The sequence below is a fragment of the Vespula pensylvanica genome, chromosome 4, assembly GCF_014466175.1.
Source record: "Vespula pensylvanica isolate Volc-1 chromosome 4, ASM1446617v1, whole genome shotgun sequence".
NCBI classification, from domain to species: Eukaryota; Metazoa; Arthropoda; class Insecta; order Hymenoptera; family Vespidae; genus Vespula; species Vespula pensylvanica.
Window position 1 is genome coordinate 3,650,409 of NC_057688.1, and position 18,556 is coordinate 3,668,964.

The window sequence follows — 18,556 nt, forward strand, 5'->3', positions numbered from 1 at the left end:
GAAATATTAAATTAAAATTATTTTATATTTGAAGCGTGTTACGAGCTCCGTAATTTTGCAATAGATAGATTATTGTTTAAATATTAGTTTATTATACTGCATGCTCATCGCAGATTGTTGAAGTGAATGTAAAATGATTGAAAGTATGAATTATTTTGTATGATTGTTAATTTTAATAATAATTTCATACGAATTATTTGTTATTGTAATTAATTGTTTCGCAAAATCAATACAAAAATCAATATGAATCAAAATAAAGTCGGTAGGGAAGACGATGTGTACAAAAATAAAATCAAAGCAAATGTGAATACTGCGAACTAGCGATAAGAACAATTGGGACGAATACAGAGGACAAACCAAAACAAACGATGAAGTAACGAAAACATAAGAACCACTTGGTTATGCGTCATCGTATTAGATCAGTTTAGATATATCTTTCCGTGAGTGATCACGTACCTAAATTATCGGAGAGAGAATTTGTTGAGATTTCAAGCGAAAAGTGATACGTGAAATAGAAGGCAGATTCAAAATGGAAGACCAAAGGGAGATCTTTGTGAGATATTAGTGGCTAAATTGGCTATATTGTAAGTACCTTGTTTTCTCTTTCTTTAATATTATAAATCATCATCATATGATGTAGTTCGTACTTTATTTCTTTTAATTACCAATAGTAATACTAATAGTATCATTCTGTCTCGAACCCACAATTCCTGAATTACGAATCTAAATGCTCGCCATTCTGTAAAACGATATACTACATGTATATATATGAATATTAAGTTGATTTTTTTTTTTTAAATCGATTCTTAAAGAATAGATATAAAGTCGTTCAAATGGCTTTATAGTCAAGGTTCTTAATCATTTGTAAAATTAAAGGAAATGATTTTCGGAAGACGAAGTTTCTGCTCATCGTTAAGTCCACCAACCGCTTTCCTTATTACCGAGAAAATTGTTTCTACGAGAGGAAGAAAGAGCGATAGGGTGGGAGGGAGGGAAGGAGGGGGGAGAGAGAGAGAGAGCGGTTCGGGCTCGTCCTAAATTTACCGATCGTATCTCTATCATTTACGAGGCAGAGAGAAGAATAGAGAGAAGCGGCTTTCACGACCATAAGGGAAGTTTCTGTCCGTCGAGATCCGAGTAAAGTACGTTACGATTCCAGCTTCCGCCGGATATTCCGTCGCGGATGTGTCGTTTCGCGTTATCATTCTCTACTTTATTACGTGCACGAGAGTCTCTCCTCATGTCAGGGTTCCTCCTCTTCCTCCTTCCTTCTCTCTCTCTCCTTCTGTATCTGTCTTTGTCTCCTTTCGCCCTCGTTCCTTCTCTTTCTATTTCTCTGTCATATCGGTGTGTCTGTAAGTGAGCATCTATGTGAACACAATCATGAATCCCGCCCCTGCGACCGTTCCGCCTCTAGTGCACGTACTGTTCGGTTCTGGGAAACCTGATTTATAGACGCATAGCTATATATCCCTAGCCACTTCGCTGGCGGCTCGTGTACTTTGGTAGGGTTATTGTTGCGTTAACTGTTATGAGAACCGGTTGGAACTTGCTCTTGTAACCACCGGATGACGGTAGTGGACATTGCAAGGAAAGAGAGAGAGAGAGAGAGAGAGAGAAATTGGAAAGAGAGAACTTATTGTTGAGAACTTGTCACTGTGGAAATATGTGAGTTCTATTTTCTAAGACACCAAGTCCTCTTTGTCTTGTTTTCATTTTCCTAATGCTATAATCAGTTTCTCTTGGAAACTTATGTACTTTTCTTATCTGAGAATGGAGATGCAATTAAGTTTGCAAGTATGTTGTTATAAACTATCCTTATTCGATACGAGAAGTTAAAGGACGAAGTAGAATGATAATTGAACCACCATTATTGTGTAGTTAGTAAAGTAACTAAAGAAATGAATAATCGCGTTCGATATTTATACTTCATCGTGCAACTTGAATAAATGTCTTATTCATGTCTTATTTATCTATGTCTTGTTTTACTTAATCAAAAAGTACAAATGATTGCTTATTTTAAAGAAAGGGAAGAAACAAAGAATTTTTATTACTAAAAGCTTAAATCGATTTCGTTTTATATTTCTAAGTTTTTCATTATACTTTGAAACAGAAATTTCGTTATTCTTACTTCAAAGCATCTTGAAAATGGCTAAAACATCATTAATCAATGTAAAACAAGAGTCTCTGCAAGAGTCACAAAATAAGAGGAAGAAACATTGAATATTGTCGAAGGTAACAAGAAAAGGAATACTAGAATGATTGTGATCAAAAGTATAACTATAATGTAAACGATTTGCGAATATATCATAAATCGTTTTTTAATAGTATTTCGAAGATCAACTTTAAAGAACGTCAAAAAAAAAATTTTAATTCATCGATTCACGATGCTATCATTTATTATATATATTAACAAATATAAATCATTATCTCACTAAAGCTTTCAGAAATTCTTATTACATTCGCGTTTCTATTTGTGATTATAAATACTTTCGCGTATACTAGACATATTAATAATAAATTCGAAAAGATTTTTCTTTAATTGAAAATTTTATAGAATGTACGTGAAAAACAATTATTCTTATTTTGATGTAATCCTTTTATGTACAGTTCCGCCAGACATTTTGGACGATGAAACAAGTACCGACATGGTTGTACGAGAAGGAAGCGATGTGACCTTACGATGTTCAGCAACGGGTTCTCCTGCACCAAACATTACTTGGCGTCGTGAAGATGGTCAGCAAATTCTACTCGGAAATGGAGAAAAAGGTTAATTTAACGAGTTCTTTGTGAACGAATGTAATTTGCTTCGACAATGACAGAATGATGAATTTCTTGAATTAAGATTATTGTATATCTATATTTATTATAACATCGCGTTCAAAGTAATGCCAACTTTGAATGTTTATGAAACAAATATTCGTGAACCCTTATTTTATATACTAATGCATGAAATGTCATGAATCCTTTCATTCATGAGGCAATACTAAAAACAATCGTATAATATTTTATAAATAAATCAGTAGATAGATAATTAAAGTTTATGAAGCAAATTATTGAAAGCAAAGAATCTTATAGTTTAATAACAGCAATCGATAATAATTTTCTTAATTTTTCCATTCAACATTGCATTATTTCCAATTCATCGTATATAATATAAATCATGTTTATTTTTAGCATAATCAAATGATTCTCTCAAGTACTTTCCAATAGTTTTGCTATCAGTCTGAAATCATTCATCAAGATTGATGATTTTATTTTGGTTAATCGCACTATCAAAATTATCTTCTAAAGCTCAAAAAATACTGATGCGTTAACAAAAACTAATGAAACAATTCTAACATGAAAATAAAAATAATTGGAAAAGTACTTTTTATTTTATCTAGTGTACAACTTTAAATTGCGACGAAAAATAAAAAAGCGTATCGATAAGATCAAATGGAAATCTATTTGTCAAGCAGACATTCAAACGAAAAGCAGATAAAAGTTTAATTTGTTAAGTGCAATATCAGAAGAAATATAATTCTTTGTCTTCTTCTCTCTCTTTCTCTTTCTATTTCTATCTTTTTCTTTAAAGGAATAATCCTCAGATAATTTAGTTCTTCCCATACTGTGAAAATCACATTTGTGTTTGTCTCAGATGTCTCTCAATAAGAATTGTAACGTGCTGCAGTATTCCCATTATAAAGTGTAAGCGGTCATTATATATAACAATTATTATATATAACAATAATATGTCAAAAAATAAATACGAATAATATCGATAACGATAATATCTTGATCGGCTGACCTCATTGTTCAAAAATATAATAATGCAAAAATAACACAATATTGTTTCCACCAACGATACATTAATGAATTGGTCATTAGCTAGATGATAATTGGATCGATATTTGAGAACGAGGAAGTTTTTTGAAATTGTAGATATAAAAATAAAAATTCGTGGAAATAAGACAGATTCGTTTTCAAGGAAAAACTATGTATCGTAACGTCCAAAATAAACATATTGGGCCATTATCATCACTATTAGAAAGATTTTTCTCCCAGTTGTTTCGACTTAAAAACGTAAAAGCATTCGCCACTTTGATAGAATATCTTCCACAGAATATTATTTTTAGTTGTCCTATAATTATGGAAAGAGTAAATACTGATTTGGTTGAATACACGATAAAAAATTTCTTACGATTTTACAGATAGGTTTATAAATTTCTATTCATTTCTGTATATATTCAATGATTAATCTTTAAAATCCAGGAAAGAAAAAAGAATATATCTTCAACGTATGCATCAGAAAGTTATGCTCAAGCTCTTATTTTATTTTTATATTTAATTCAATTTCAAGTAAGTTATGTCTTACAATGAATGATGAATCAGTCTGTGAGAGGGTCTAACTACACCTTTATCGCTTTCTATGCATAAGTCATGCCACGAGCTTATATCACTTGTACGAAATGTAGTTCTACGTTGTTCAAAATATAGAGCGCATGAAATACAAAACCTAGTAACATATTTAGAATCGAAATGAGTTTGTAACATGTTAGCATTTAGATCACCAAAAGTAATCGTTAATACAAGAACCTATTAAACTCGTTTTCGAAAGCAAATAACATTGCCGTCTTAAGAGACTAAAATTAAAATAAGAGAGATAGAGAGCAATGACTTTATTTCAGCTACAAAATTAAGATATTCTTAAATATTAATATGCTATAGCGAAATCAGAAATACTTTATATAATGGATATAAGACAGATCTGAAGTAAAAAATAAACAAATTTAACCAGATTTGAGAAATCGTAGTAATGTGCAAATATTGTGTGCAAAATATTGAAACAGAAGTAAGAATATAATTCAAATGAATTCGAGTAATATTTGAGTTTAAAATAAATAAACATGAGATTTTATGTCATGTAAAAGATTGAATCTATTTGTTTTATGAAAGAGTTGTTAAGATATTGCATTGAATAGTCAATTCATCTCTACAGTTATCTGATCAAATGAATTGAATCACTTTATTGGATATCTATTATCAAGTCTAACATACATCGAACTTTTACGATGTATTATTGGTCCTGACATTCAAAGAATCATATAGGATATCATTCAATATAATTCATTCTTTGAGTAGGTTAATCATTTAAAAATATTGGAGTAATTTAATTTGACTATTACGAGGTTTCAACTTATTTTATACAGCTGTTTTTTCTTTCAGAGAAATATCGATAAATAAGCTATCAAGTATTTTTAAAATTAAACTTTTATATTAGTATGTTTCTAAGAAGTAATCAGTGATATAATATCGGATATACTTCGATATCTATAAATATTTATCTTCTGTTATTTTTTTCAAATACTACCAGCTCGTTGACCTTTTTAGCTTCTCGAAATTACCACTAGATTATTTTGTTCTTTCAATAAAATTTTATACTTTTGATGAATTTGTATACTTTCGATGAAATATTTAATCTACTGTCTCTTATTTAATATATATCAATACTTCACTTAATATTTAAATATCTATTTTATTGATCCTTAACTTTATAATTCATGAAATGGAATAGAGATACTCGACCGCAAAAAGATATCTAATTAATCTTTATTTCAGTCTTCAAATATACAATTAAATATAAATCGCTGTACTAATTTGCACACATCTGCATAACATTAATAAAATATTTTATCTCATGAGAAAAATTATAAATTTACACCAGGACAACAAACAAAATTTCTAACCGAAGGTTTTATCTTTTAATAGCATCTAGGATGAAATATTGTTATTCATCTCTCCTTATAAAAATTTCTTCCGAAAAAAATCGGTTTATCAGAAAATCACACTATTGATCTATTTTCGATATTCTTCAACACTTTCCACGTTTTTTTACATTTTCAGTCAATCCAGATATCGATATATTCTTTAAAATAACTCTAATAAAAAAAAAAACGATAGGATTTTAGTTTATCAAGAAATTAGAAAAAAGGATTTAGAATTTCAGATTTTGGATTCCCTGAAATTTATTTAGTCGGAACGTTGAACTTCGGGATCTCGTTCAAATTTGGTATTTTCATCCACGCGGAACTATTATTTTACTAAAGAACGCGGACGACGATGATACGTTCGTTAAACAGTGGAAAGGAGAACAGAAAAGGGCCGGTAGCCTTATTGTAGTTATATCAGTCCCGTAGAATTTCTCTCAAGAGAGTAAATATACTACGTTAGAGTAAGGGCAATGGGTTAGAGAAAGGTAATACGTTCGTAGAGACGGGAAGATCTTCTATATTTGCATTGAAATTGGCAAACACGAGAAGAGAAAGAAAGGGGGGAAGAGGAGAAGAATAGTGCGAGTGCGAGTTGGTTCTCACGTGCCCAGGATTCAGGTCTAAGCAACAATGAATAACCGGTAGTGCAATCTTAAGCCGTGGTTAACCGTATCCGCGCTTACTTCATTACAACGTTAATCCGAGGAGTCGGCATTTTGAATCGATATCATTTCGAGACGTGTCGCATACCAAGTGGAAGTATTGAAAAGCAATTAAGCCATTCAATGAAATCAGATATTTATTCACTTGGATGCGATGAAGATTGATACAAATTTAGAAGAATTTATTAATTTAAAAATAAAAAAAATCATAAAATTTGATTGATTGATTCATAAAATTACCAATACGTCCGAAATTTATCTATGAAATATCCAGCTGAAAATTATACATTTAGCAAAATAATTTTTTTTTTTTTGTTAGGTTCCAATTTCTTAAGAAACGAATAAACGTTTCTTGAAATATGTATGTCACATATAAGACAATATCGTATTATTCTTAAATTCAAATCTTTTGAGATTAAATAATTATATATAGATCGTTCGTAATGATCATGATCGAATATTGGCATTTGGTGGTCCTTATTATCGTAACAACCATTATTTGTCATCAAACATCGATCGACAGTCGATGGGAAAGAGCATTGTTGCGAGCCCTGTTGTTGTCCCATAAGTAATCAGCATCCGCTAAAGCGAATACGTAGAAACTGGTGCGGAGCCAACTCAGCCGTCTTTCCTTAGATTCTGCATAGCTTTCATAAGCGTGTATTCAACAATATTTAGCTTGTTAGGAACGTGCAAATATTCCATCGGATTTAATTGTGGTTTACGCTTGGACGTAGACAGCCTCAACGTCCAAATAAGTAAACTAAATTTACCTTTGTATACCTGCACGGTAGCATCAAAACTGTGTTATGGAAGTTAACGAGTCACTTTAAATTGACTGTTTGAATCAGGAAGTCGGTACTATGAAAGAAAAAAGAAACACAGTTCTTTTCCACTTTTCCTCTCTCAACGAATCACCACTTGAACAAAAAATGCCCTCTTTTTCAACGAGTTTCGATGATAAATGAAAACGAATTTCAAGACTAAACGATTGATCGTCTCTGAGTTATAACGTTCAGTTCGATTTTTATTTCAGTGATGAACGTGGAAGGGGCACACTTCAATATTACCAAGGTAAATCGATTGCACATGGGCTCGTATCTCTGCATCGCGACCAATGGCGTACCACCATCAGTCAGTAAAAGAATCATGCTGATCGTTCACTGTACGTAATTATTTTTTTACAAATTCATCTTAACTCGTGAAACATTAATCGTAAAACTACATTACTTATTTATTGAAATGATATGATCGACTACAATATGTTTTATAGGACTTCTTTGATTATTTTTAGTTCCACCAATGATTTGGGTACCAAATCAGTTAGTAGGTGCTCAGGAAGGGCAGTTAATGACGTTGGAATGTCTCTCGGAAGCTTATCCGAAATCTATCAACTATTGGACCAGAGAAAATGATGAGATCGTACCCCAAGGTAAAGGAATGCTTTTCGCGTTTAATTATAGAAATTAAATATCCTTTCTTTTCGTTTTTATATGTTGCAAACATTCGTTGATAAGAACCATCTTATTTTTAAATTGCGAAAATATAATAAACATACTTTATGTCGAACGTATAAATACTAGCGTATATAAGGCAAGTATAAACGACTTGACTCTGCTTTATGCTCCATACATAAAAAGTTACTATATTTTACTACGTCAAAGCTTCCTTTTCTTTTTAAATTGAACGATTTTTTTCATTCGATTAGTGATGTTTTACGAAAGTATGTACGTGTATATTTTTGAACGTGTTCATCCATCATTCATAATTTCATTAATAAAATCATAAAAAAGTTCATAGACGATTTCTCGATACTTCAATCTCTTCTCGGAAAGAATTTTAACTTATTTATTGTATTTTCGTATCGCTTTAGTTTGTTGTACGTTGAAATGAAAATATTATGTATTTACATTTGTATATATGCATACGCGCGCGCGGGCACGTTATTATAGCATATAGTAGATTATTTCTAAAGTTGATCGATTATTTGCAAAACAGATTAATTGAGATCTTAAACCGATACCTTCATCTTGATAATCAATTCACTATTTTCTACGTAAATTAATCGAGTGAAATTTACATAATGATTTGATATTCTATTTTATAAAATTTTTATCAGAGGGAATTTATATCCAAAGTGTGAGTCTGACACTTTATCCGTATTATGAAAATTATTGATTTATTATTTAAGTTATAACTAATCAATACAGAACCAATTATAAGTGAATTATAAAGTCAGGATAAATAGCGTTGGTTTGAAGCCATAAAGATATCGACATATATTACGTTCATCTAGAGTTTTTAATTCAAGCAAAATTTTGCATGGTTGACTATAGTTAACTTTAATACATATATAGTGAACATTCTACTTTGGATGATTGTTAGGTCTTAGATGAGTGTTAGGCCTTAGTAAGGTTAAATATTGCATCTAAAGACATATTATTCCGTACTGCGTTACTAATTGCAGTGTAAATGTATTGACTATTGTAGTGGCTTAATTATCTCGGCATAGTATGGAACATTATGTACCTACAGCTACTCAGCTGTAGTTACCTCATAACTAATTACGAATCAAGAGTATTCTTTGATATTTTAATTAGTTACAGAAATGCATTCATTGTTATTTTTAATGCATGTTGTAACGTTCGACGATAAGAAAAAATCGCAGAATTTCAAATCATATTGGGATCTTAGAAGAGTTTCAATGATTCACTTTAATAATTTATTCGTGTTCTTTTTCATCTGTTAGCTTCTCTACATTTTATATAAAAAGAGGGTATTAGATATACGAATCATCGGTACATTTAAATAGACTAACTCCTACGAATCCGAATATTCTCTCTCTCTCTCTCTCTCTCTCTCTCTCTCTCTCTCTCTCTCTCTCTCTCTCTCACTTTCTCACAACAGGTTACTCGAACAGAATTAACCTTTGAATAATACATGCGAATCCAACAGGACGTTAAAGTTATAACGTCGTTTTATCTGGCATTTATGAGAAAGACCGAGGACACGAGTACGTATAGTCGATATATGAGAGCAGAAACGTTGTATCCTTTCTCTCCCCTCACGCTTTTCCTTCCATAACGTTTATTACAACGCCATTGTAGATGATATTTGCATCTGTATTGAAACCAATAACGTCACGTACAATGCCAGATTTTGATCCGACAATCGTGTTAGCTCGCTGACTATACCTTTTCTAATCTTTTTATATCCTAATGGAAATATGTCGTTAGCGCTATTTTCAAAAAATTCTACCTACCTTCAAAGGGCAATTTATACGCACAAAACATTATTTAAATCAATCTAGTTGTTGACCGTATCTAGTTGTTCCTATTTTTTTTTGTTTAAGATAATAGCAATTCAACAATCGTTCGTTTTATATTTTCTTAAAAAATTGGGATTTATCGAAAAATGTCTCAAAGTTTGATATTTTATTTTATAACACGTGTATGCACGATCGAGATATATAGTTATGATGGAAGTTTTAACGTTACATTTCTCATACCCTACTGTATTGTTTCGGAAATCGAATCGCTCGCTCGAGCGTACATTTAAATACAACAAATGTCGATACTTGAAAAATTCGAATCGAGGTATACGTAGAGGAAGAGAGAGAGAGAAAGAGAGAGAGAGAAAAGGACGGCACAATTTTCTATGTATAGAATTTTCCATTTTCTTTTAAATGGAGCGACCAATTGCAAAATTTGTATTTGTTTTTTCAGGAGTTACAGATTCGTTGTAGCGTCAAGAGTTTCAGAGCATAGCGGTTAGAATCATTCGCGACGGTAGCGAACTCGTTTCATCCGAATTGCTCGTCGACTGTACCTTTCACCTATATCGTTTTTGTTTCTTCGATCAATTTCCATTTATTTCTAATTGAAAGCACCGTCTATGAACTACAATAGTTTCGTTTAAAACTAGAATGCACAAATCTTTCTATATGTTATTCTATTTTTCCATAAAAAAAGCTTTGACTAAGTCTTCGTACTAATATGACTCGATCTAATCTAACGTAATTCACTTAATTTGATTTATAATTGATGAAAATTTTCTCTCTTAGCATTTTTTAAATTCTTACTACCTTTTCTTTTCTCTGAGAAAGTCATTCTTTAAAAGTATATTATTCAACTTCGTACATAATTTCTCAGAGGACCGAAAACTTCGAAGGAAATCCTTTAATTGTTGACGTCGTTTAAAACTTCTTTTGAAAAATTTCTTTCGACATTCTCATCTCGCAACTAGATAGTAACTGCTCACGGACACGTTTCTCTTATCGCAAGAAAATTCTAAAGGAGACGAAATTTCCAATCTTTACGAAGGACGACGGAAATGTCTCTGAATGGTGTCGATCTAAACAGAAATCACGTTAGCTTAGATGGCCGTGTACCGAATACTAAGTTTGATCAGGGTCTGCGAACAAGCTAAGGCATCTGCTAAACTGATTGAACTATTGTAACGTTTCTCTAACAGGTTCTGAAATTTCTCAAATGGTTTTCCCTCAATCTCAATCTCTTTATTACGTATGCATCTTCCTTTTTGCCGTTTTCCAAATCTAACAATACCTAAGAGATAACAATGAGCAAATAAAATTTCTTGCGAATTTAGAAGAAATATTATTTTTTATTATAATATATAAAATATATGCAACAGATTTGCTAGTAATTTTGATTTAACATTATATTATTTCAAAAATTCGTTAAAATTTTTCTTTTCTTCTCAAATAGATCAAAAAAAAAATTAAAAAAGAAAGAAGCTAATATGTGAGTGCAAGAGTGTACGTATGAAAGAGAGAAAGAAAGAAAGAAAAAAAGAAGGAAGGATAAAAAGAAAAAAGCTCTTTGTTCAAATATCAGTCCGACTTTTATTGTCGTGCAATATAAAATTTTGCGAGAAAGGAAGAAAGAGAAAGAGTGAAAGAACTCTTGCATAAGATTTTTCATATTATCATTACAAGAAACTGATCTACATAACGTCATTAAAAAAATTTTAATTATCATCATGTATTTTTCCCTCATTATCTCTATTTTAAAGAAAGGATTTCAAGGAGTTAATCATTTTATAATGACAGAAATTATTTTAGTTAATATTATACTTCGAAATCGATTTGTTTGATATGTGATTTAATAACTGTTTGATATGTGATATCTGATTTGTAGATTGAAAGATTCATTTAAAAGAAAATTCAATTCTTTAGATGCAATCTTATGACAGATAATTTTAAATGGGTGAATTGATATTTTCAGTGTGACATGATAATATTATTTTTGAAAACGATTTTTAAATGTTTTAAGAGAAAATGTTATAGAACGTCTACAAACGTTAAGAACACGATGCATAATGTTGTAATTTTATTCAGCGCTCGATACTTTTATTTCAGGAGGAAAATACGAGCCAATTTTATTGGACAACAATTATAAGGTTCATATGAAGTTAACTATACACTCAGTGAATACTTCGGATTATGGTTCGTACAAATGTGTTTCAAGAAATTCATTGGGCGACACCGATGGAAGTATCAGTGTATACGGTAAGTAAAAGAAATTTTATAAAATTCTACATTAATTAGAAATAGATTCGTGCAAGTGTTATAAAGGAAAGAGAAATAAAATGTACGTAATATAAAAGCAGACATATAAATTGGAAAGTCTAGATCAGAGGTAGACAACTGGCGACCAACAGGCCACATGTGGTCCGCGCTTCCATTTGCCTGCTCTGGTAAAGTGAGAAAAGACGATTATGAGTTTCATGGCTTTTGTTTTTAAGCATAGGATGTTGACTAGTGAACTTAAGTAATAGGAGAACAGACTGATTAATGGTGAGGACTGTGCGGTCCGGGGTGAAGAAATAGTTGTCCATCTTTGGACTAAATTATTAAGAATAAAATTCATTGGAAATCGTAGAAATTTCGTTGGAAATCGGGTCAGAATAAACTGAAGATCTCCACAAAAAACAAATCAATATATATTAATAATTATTATATATCAATATAATTAATAATTCGAAAAGTCATTATTTCGTTCCAGTTACGAGAGGCGCGGATTCGAAATCTCAAGTCCAAATTGTTGTATACTTAGTTACTTCGACGCGTAGTTTGAGATAGTTTCTCGCAAGTGGCAGATGGAACTAGCCGGGTTTCGAAAAGAAGGGAAGAAATAAGCTCACATGGCGTCAAAGTGTACACCTTCGCTAGAAAATGTTTGCACTCATAAACTTAAAGATAACAAGGAGTTAGAGAACATATAAACTGGGCCGAGAGTTGAACCGTGTCTCGAGATGTAAACTGGGAATCTCTATAGTTTTATCATACATTCCATATATATATGTAGATGTAACTACATACGTACGGTACACAGGATGGCCCATTTAAGTGAGAACACATGAAAATTTTTTCTTGTTTATCGATAAACGAGAAAAGTTCTTAAGGAAAAGATGATCCTACAAAAATTCTTTTCTCATCACTATATTTATATACTTCAAACATTGTTATCTTACTCTGAAAAATATATTTTCATAAATTTATAAGTAAACAAAAGTTCAAGTGTTCACGTTTGAATATTTTACCCTGTATACGTATCTATGTAGAAGGCATGAAGAATTTTTTTTCTGGCCGTTTATTAATTTTTAATTCGAACATACGATTGACTAAGCCTATGATTAAATATGAACTAAAAATTTACATACTCGTCTATACATTTTTACACTTTTTTTAATTATCTCATTTCTTGGGCCTTCCAGCGATACCTTCCGGTTCTGGTTCCAATAGCAACACAGGCAATGATACAAAGTACAAAGGTAAAGTACTTTTTATCGTAGGTCGTAAATCTTTGAGTTCGTTGTTCTCTACGTTCTTTCACCCTGCTTCCTTCTTATTCTTTGTTCTATTCTCCATTTTTTCTTTTTCTTTTTTGGCTTTAACTTGGTTTTACCTTGGCCCGTTTTATTCACCCGTCCGCTCTCACACAACTTCTTTTTCTTCTCTTACACTCGTCGTACTTTGTTATCTCCTTTTCTGTCTTCTTTCCGTTCTCTCTCTCTCTCTCTTTTTTTTTTCTTTCTCTTTTTCTGTACCAATGTAGAGAAACGCCAAATACACGCACATTCGTACACATATCGATCGTCGATTCTATTATTTTCCACTGCAAAGTGATATCAATTGATAGGTACTTTATTTATGTTCGATATGCGAATCGAACATCAATCAGCGCGGATTTCTATCTCTCTTTCTCTATCTCTCTCTTTTTTTCTCTCTTGCATAGACGTTTTCTCTCTTGTCCTTTATTACTAACACTGTGCCGAGTGGTACTTCTCGAATGATGCCGCGTAACGTGTGCTTGCGTTGAATCAACGGGTCACTGCTTAATTAGATCAAGCACGTAGTTTGTGACTCCTGATATACTTTCTCTTTCTCTCTTTTCCTATTTTCTGATTTTTTCCCTCTTTCATCCATTTTTTTCTATTTCGTAGTAAATAAAGTACCTATGTAAAAAGAAAAAACAAAATATTCGACGATGCGAATCATTAATAAGCTGGGTGGATTTTAAGAAGAAACGCTATAATTTCTAAATATTTCAAAAATTTTCATCTTCCGTATAAAGTCCCATAATATCTCGAATAAAATATTTTTCACTGAAATTTTATTTTATTTAGGAGTTTTTGATCGTTGACTAAACCCGAAGTCTTTTAAACTCTGACTCTGGTGCTTCAAAGCATATCGTTTTTTCTCTCTATTTTTCTTTCTTCCTCGCTTTCTCGCTTTCTAAGTTAAAAGCTGAATGAATAGTGAAGTCGAGTCATGTCGGAGGTTCGTAAGTCGACCTTCTCTCGTTTGCTCGATGGGCATTCGACCGAAGGCGGCACAAAAGTCGATGCTTCGCAGAGACACGCGTCCTAGAAAGTGGAAGAAATAGAAAAATAGAAATAAAGAAAAAGAGAGAGACCGTGTGTGTAAGGTAGAGAGCAAATGTGTGTGTGTGTGTGAGAAAGAGAGAGGGAGAGAGAGAGAGTAAATCTATAGAGTTGTAGATTCTATAGTTGTAGCAATCGTAGTAGAGCCGAGATATCGCGAGATAGACGTTTAGAGAAACGACAGTCGAGAAATGCTGTACACTACGAATGAAACAGATTTTGGCCTCCAATCCTGCATTTTCAACGCATCGTCGCGTATGTAGGTATTTCCCATCAACGACATCCGAAAACAAATGAAATTCTTTCTCTCACACAATTCAGAACTTGGTCGTAAAGATACGTTTTGTAAATTTTCGTGGAAGTTCCCAGATTCTTGTTTTGTATCTTTTATTTTATATTCTTTTTTTTTCTTTTTATAAGTATAATTCATTAAATACGTGACACGCGTGACATTTTCATTTATTCTGATTTTAATTCTTTCTTCTTTTTTATAATTCATCGACTAATAATTCATAATATGTTTTCGTGCTATTTTAATATTGATGTATCGATTATATCGTATTATTTCATTTTTATGATAGTTTAGTTCTAAAATAATATTTTGTTTTAATTATATGTATCGTTAAAACGTCGATATAATTAGTATTTGTTGTCAATCGAAAATAACAGACAGTTGCGAATGAAAATGAAAGATTAAAGAAAGTAATATTGGTTGTTATTGAAAATGTAATATGCAGATATTTCCGATTATTAAAGTACAGAAATATTTATTTATCGATTTAAACTACCTTTGTTAAATGTTAACAAGTTTGTGCTATATTCTCTATCTCCATAGCTACAGAGCATGTAACATTATCGATGAATAACATAATACGTTGAATAAACATTCCTAATAAAATTTTCTTTAAGAAATTGAAATATTCAGTAATACATTTTAATCGACTCATAAAGCTATATTATACTCATTACAAATAATAAATCGTATTTGAAAACGAAATTAATAATAATTAACTCATTTTCGAAATTAATAAAATTAACAACATATTTCGATCAGAATATTTTAACTATATTACTAAATCTCTAATCATACGTTAAATCGTGATCACATTTCTCATAAATATAAAAATTTTCGTCCTAGTTTTAGCTTTGACTTTCCTTCGATTGCGAGATCTCATATCGTGAGTTCACTTTTGTGTTGAATTGCAAAGCGGAAACTCAGCTTAATTAGTGAAAAGACTTTCTGTAGTAGTAAAATTTGGACTTTCGATGTTAATTTTCGTATCTTTTCGTTAAAAAGTTATGTTTCATGATTTTAGATGTTATTATCGTATCTCTTTCTTTCTCTCTTTTTACTATCACGAATGATGTAAAAGTTCAAGTTATTTATACAGTTTTTTATTATTTCTTTTACGTAATTTGTTTATGGTTTTTACATTTTTTGATGTTCTATATATTCATATATATGTGTTTTCGTACTTCTCAAGCCTAACATACATGTCGAAAGGAAAAAAAACATTCGGTCTCCAAAATTTCACTAAAAAGAATAAGAGTAATATACGTAAAACATGCGAATATAGCAAGGCACGAAAATATACTGGTACCAAACTGACATTTAATCTGTTACGTTCTTTGAGGTTCGTTGTCATCGTTGCAAAGAGCTCTATTCTTTTTTCTTTTTAAGCCATTATCTCTGCTTCCGAGTATACATGCTTAGAAACTAAGAAAGAAATAGATCAATAGATATATAATTACATTCTTAATCGTATGTGAACCAATAAATATATCACAGAGTAAGTTTATTTAATATAAATTTATTTAATATTAAATTATTAACAGTTTAAATCAAAACAAGAATCAATTGTCCAAAAATATAATAGCTATTATAGACAAAATAGTATACGTTTAAGTTGACTAAAATAAAGTTTTTTAAAGATAGAATAGTCATAATTGATTAATGTAATCGTAATGAATTAGCAAAAGAGAAAAAGCGAAAGAAATAGAAAAAAACGCAGAGTTAAAAAGGTGGTAACGTTTATTTATATTTGCAACGAATTCGATTATCTCTACGGTATTTTTCTGCTGTTGTCTGTCCTACCGGGTGCCATTTATATGCTAAATATGTCCGCGTTCGGGACCACGAACGCGATGATTGCCTAAATTTATTATGACGTCGGCATAGGGAAATATATTCCTATCCGTAGTACGCGATTTCCAATGAAATGACATGTTCAGAGTACAATGATGATATACAAACCAGTTGGAGTATATTCGTTTATTTCATTTTTATCTTTCCTCATCATTGATCAAGTTTGTCACGAACGGTTTGTGATTCTTAGAAATATCTGCGTTTCACTTAATCTATGTACGTATATACGCATATATGCGTGCGTGTGCGTGTGTGTGTGTGTGTGTGTGTATGTATGTATGTATGTACGTATGTATATACATTGTACATATATACACGTAGATTACTCTTTCTCTCTCTCTCTCTCTCTCTCTCTCTCTCTCTCTCTCTCTCTCTCTCTCTCTCTCTCTCTCTCTCTCTCTCTCTCTCAAATTGATTGCGAAAATCTTATAATATGACAAAATATTTGCGAATATTCTTTCACCGCGTCATACGCTTCAGTTCTTCGTCGATCTCTTCCTACGAAGATCCGATGAAAAATCCAAGATTTATTACGATTGGTAGGTTCTCGCACTATCCTACTTTCTGTGTATGTACTCGAATCGACCGGAAATCGATATATGCAAAATATTTTGATGCTAACAGATTGGGAAGCGACGTTGTGTACGATGGAAGATTTATAGACCCGGTTTGTTGTTACGGGTCAATTTTATTCGACCCTATCCCTCGGAGAGAGCAGTTCGTTGAAAATATACGCATGAGGAATTCACAACATAATTTATTGTAATTTTTGAAAGTACAGGAAGTACTCTGAAAGATTATTAGAAATATTTTAATAACTCAGAAATGATTTATTTTATAAAAATTGAAAAATAAATTTAAAATATACTTACCAACCAACGAATAATCTAAATTCTATGAAATTTAAATTAGCAATATTCGAGAGTATTATTAATCGAACGTTTGATATCTGCACAATCTATCATATTTAGTAGCAACGAGGGTATTTTAATTTATATTCTTATCTCATTGCATATATAAAAAATAAATATTTTATATACAAAACAAATGAGATGTGCAAACAACAGTTTGCTAAATTCGTAAGTATTGTGACAAGAAAAATAACGACGTTTTATAGTTTTATCATACCGAAGGAGAAAGACTTTAATTAGTTGAGTAGAATTTAATTAAGTGACGAATATGCAACCAAGAAGCTGTGAAATTTAAGCTCTGAAAGGAGAAAGAGTCCTCGTCTGCTCGGAAGAATCTCAGAGTCGGAAGAAGACAGTACCAATAATTGCGCGATTCAAATGAAGAACAATATTGCGTTCGTCAAAGTTACCATTAAAATTTATTCACGAAATTTAATTTTAGTCGTACTTTGTTGGGAAAATTAGCTTGTATAAATAAACGACTTTATAAATTATATTCTGTATAGACTAAAACAGCTCTTCCGGCAAAAATTACATTTAGCTCTCTAATGTACAGTGTCAAAATTTATTAAATAACTTTTTATTTATTGGAATAATCTCTTCCAACAAACGGCGAGAAAATTTCACAGTATCTAAAAATTTATAAGAAGCTTAATATTGATAAAACGATAATTTATCGTTATTCTTTTTATGTTTTCATTCATTCATCCTTGCTATTATTCGATCGTGTGAAAATTGCATAGTTTATATAGTAGTGAATTTGTATAGTAACTATCCAGCACGATATGTAGTATTATCCATAGGAACAGTAGTAATAGCTAATTTACCAAAGTAAACAATAAGTAGACTATTCGACTGATTCGTTGTTTGCAGGAAAACTGAGACAAAATTCTGGGAACAATATTCTCGAAGGGAACCAAGATATGTTAAAGGAACGAGGTACGTAAAAGTATATATTTCATATAAAAAAGAAAACTACTATATTTTGATAAGATGATATAAAACATATATTTGTATAGAAATACTGATTGATATTAAAGAATGATGACATACTTTTAGATTTGAAACTTCGTAGCCGAAAGAAAAACGGCGATGGGACTGATGATTACGAAGATTCGAGTTCAACGACGAGGAAAAGTTCGGTACTTTTACTAGTAGTAACCATTATACTGACCT

General features: G+C 31.3%; 1 protein-coding gene across 2 annotated transcripts in view; it reads left to right on the forward strand.

The window, feature by feature from the left end:
- LOC122628320 (neurotrimin-like) overlaps positions 1–18,556 on the forward strand; it is a 148,071-nt gene that overhangs the window by 127,242 nt on the left and 2,273 nt on the right. Inside the window, exons 4-10 of one of the 2 annotated variants that reach the window (XM_043810506.1) lie at positions 2,611–2,769; positions 7,452–7,580; positions 7,710–7,847; positions 11,796–11,945; positions 13,154–13,210; positions 18,254–18,319; positions 18,440–18,517. In XM_043810506.1, coding sequence (XP_043666441.1) covers positions 2,611–2,769; positions 7,452–7,580; positions 7,710–7,847; positions 11,796–11,945; positions 13,154–13,210; positions 18,254–18,319; positions 18,440–18,517 — 777 coding nt within the window. The remainder of the gene's footprint in view (positions 1–2,610; positions 2,770–7,451; positions 7,581–7,709; positions 7,848–11,795; positions 11,946–13,153; positions 13,211–18,253; positions 18,320–18,439; positions 18,518–18,556) is intronic. The other variant, XM_043810507.1, reaches the window with a different exon arrangement.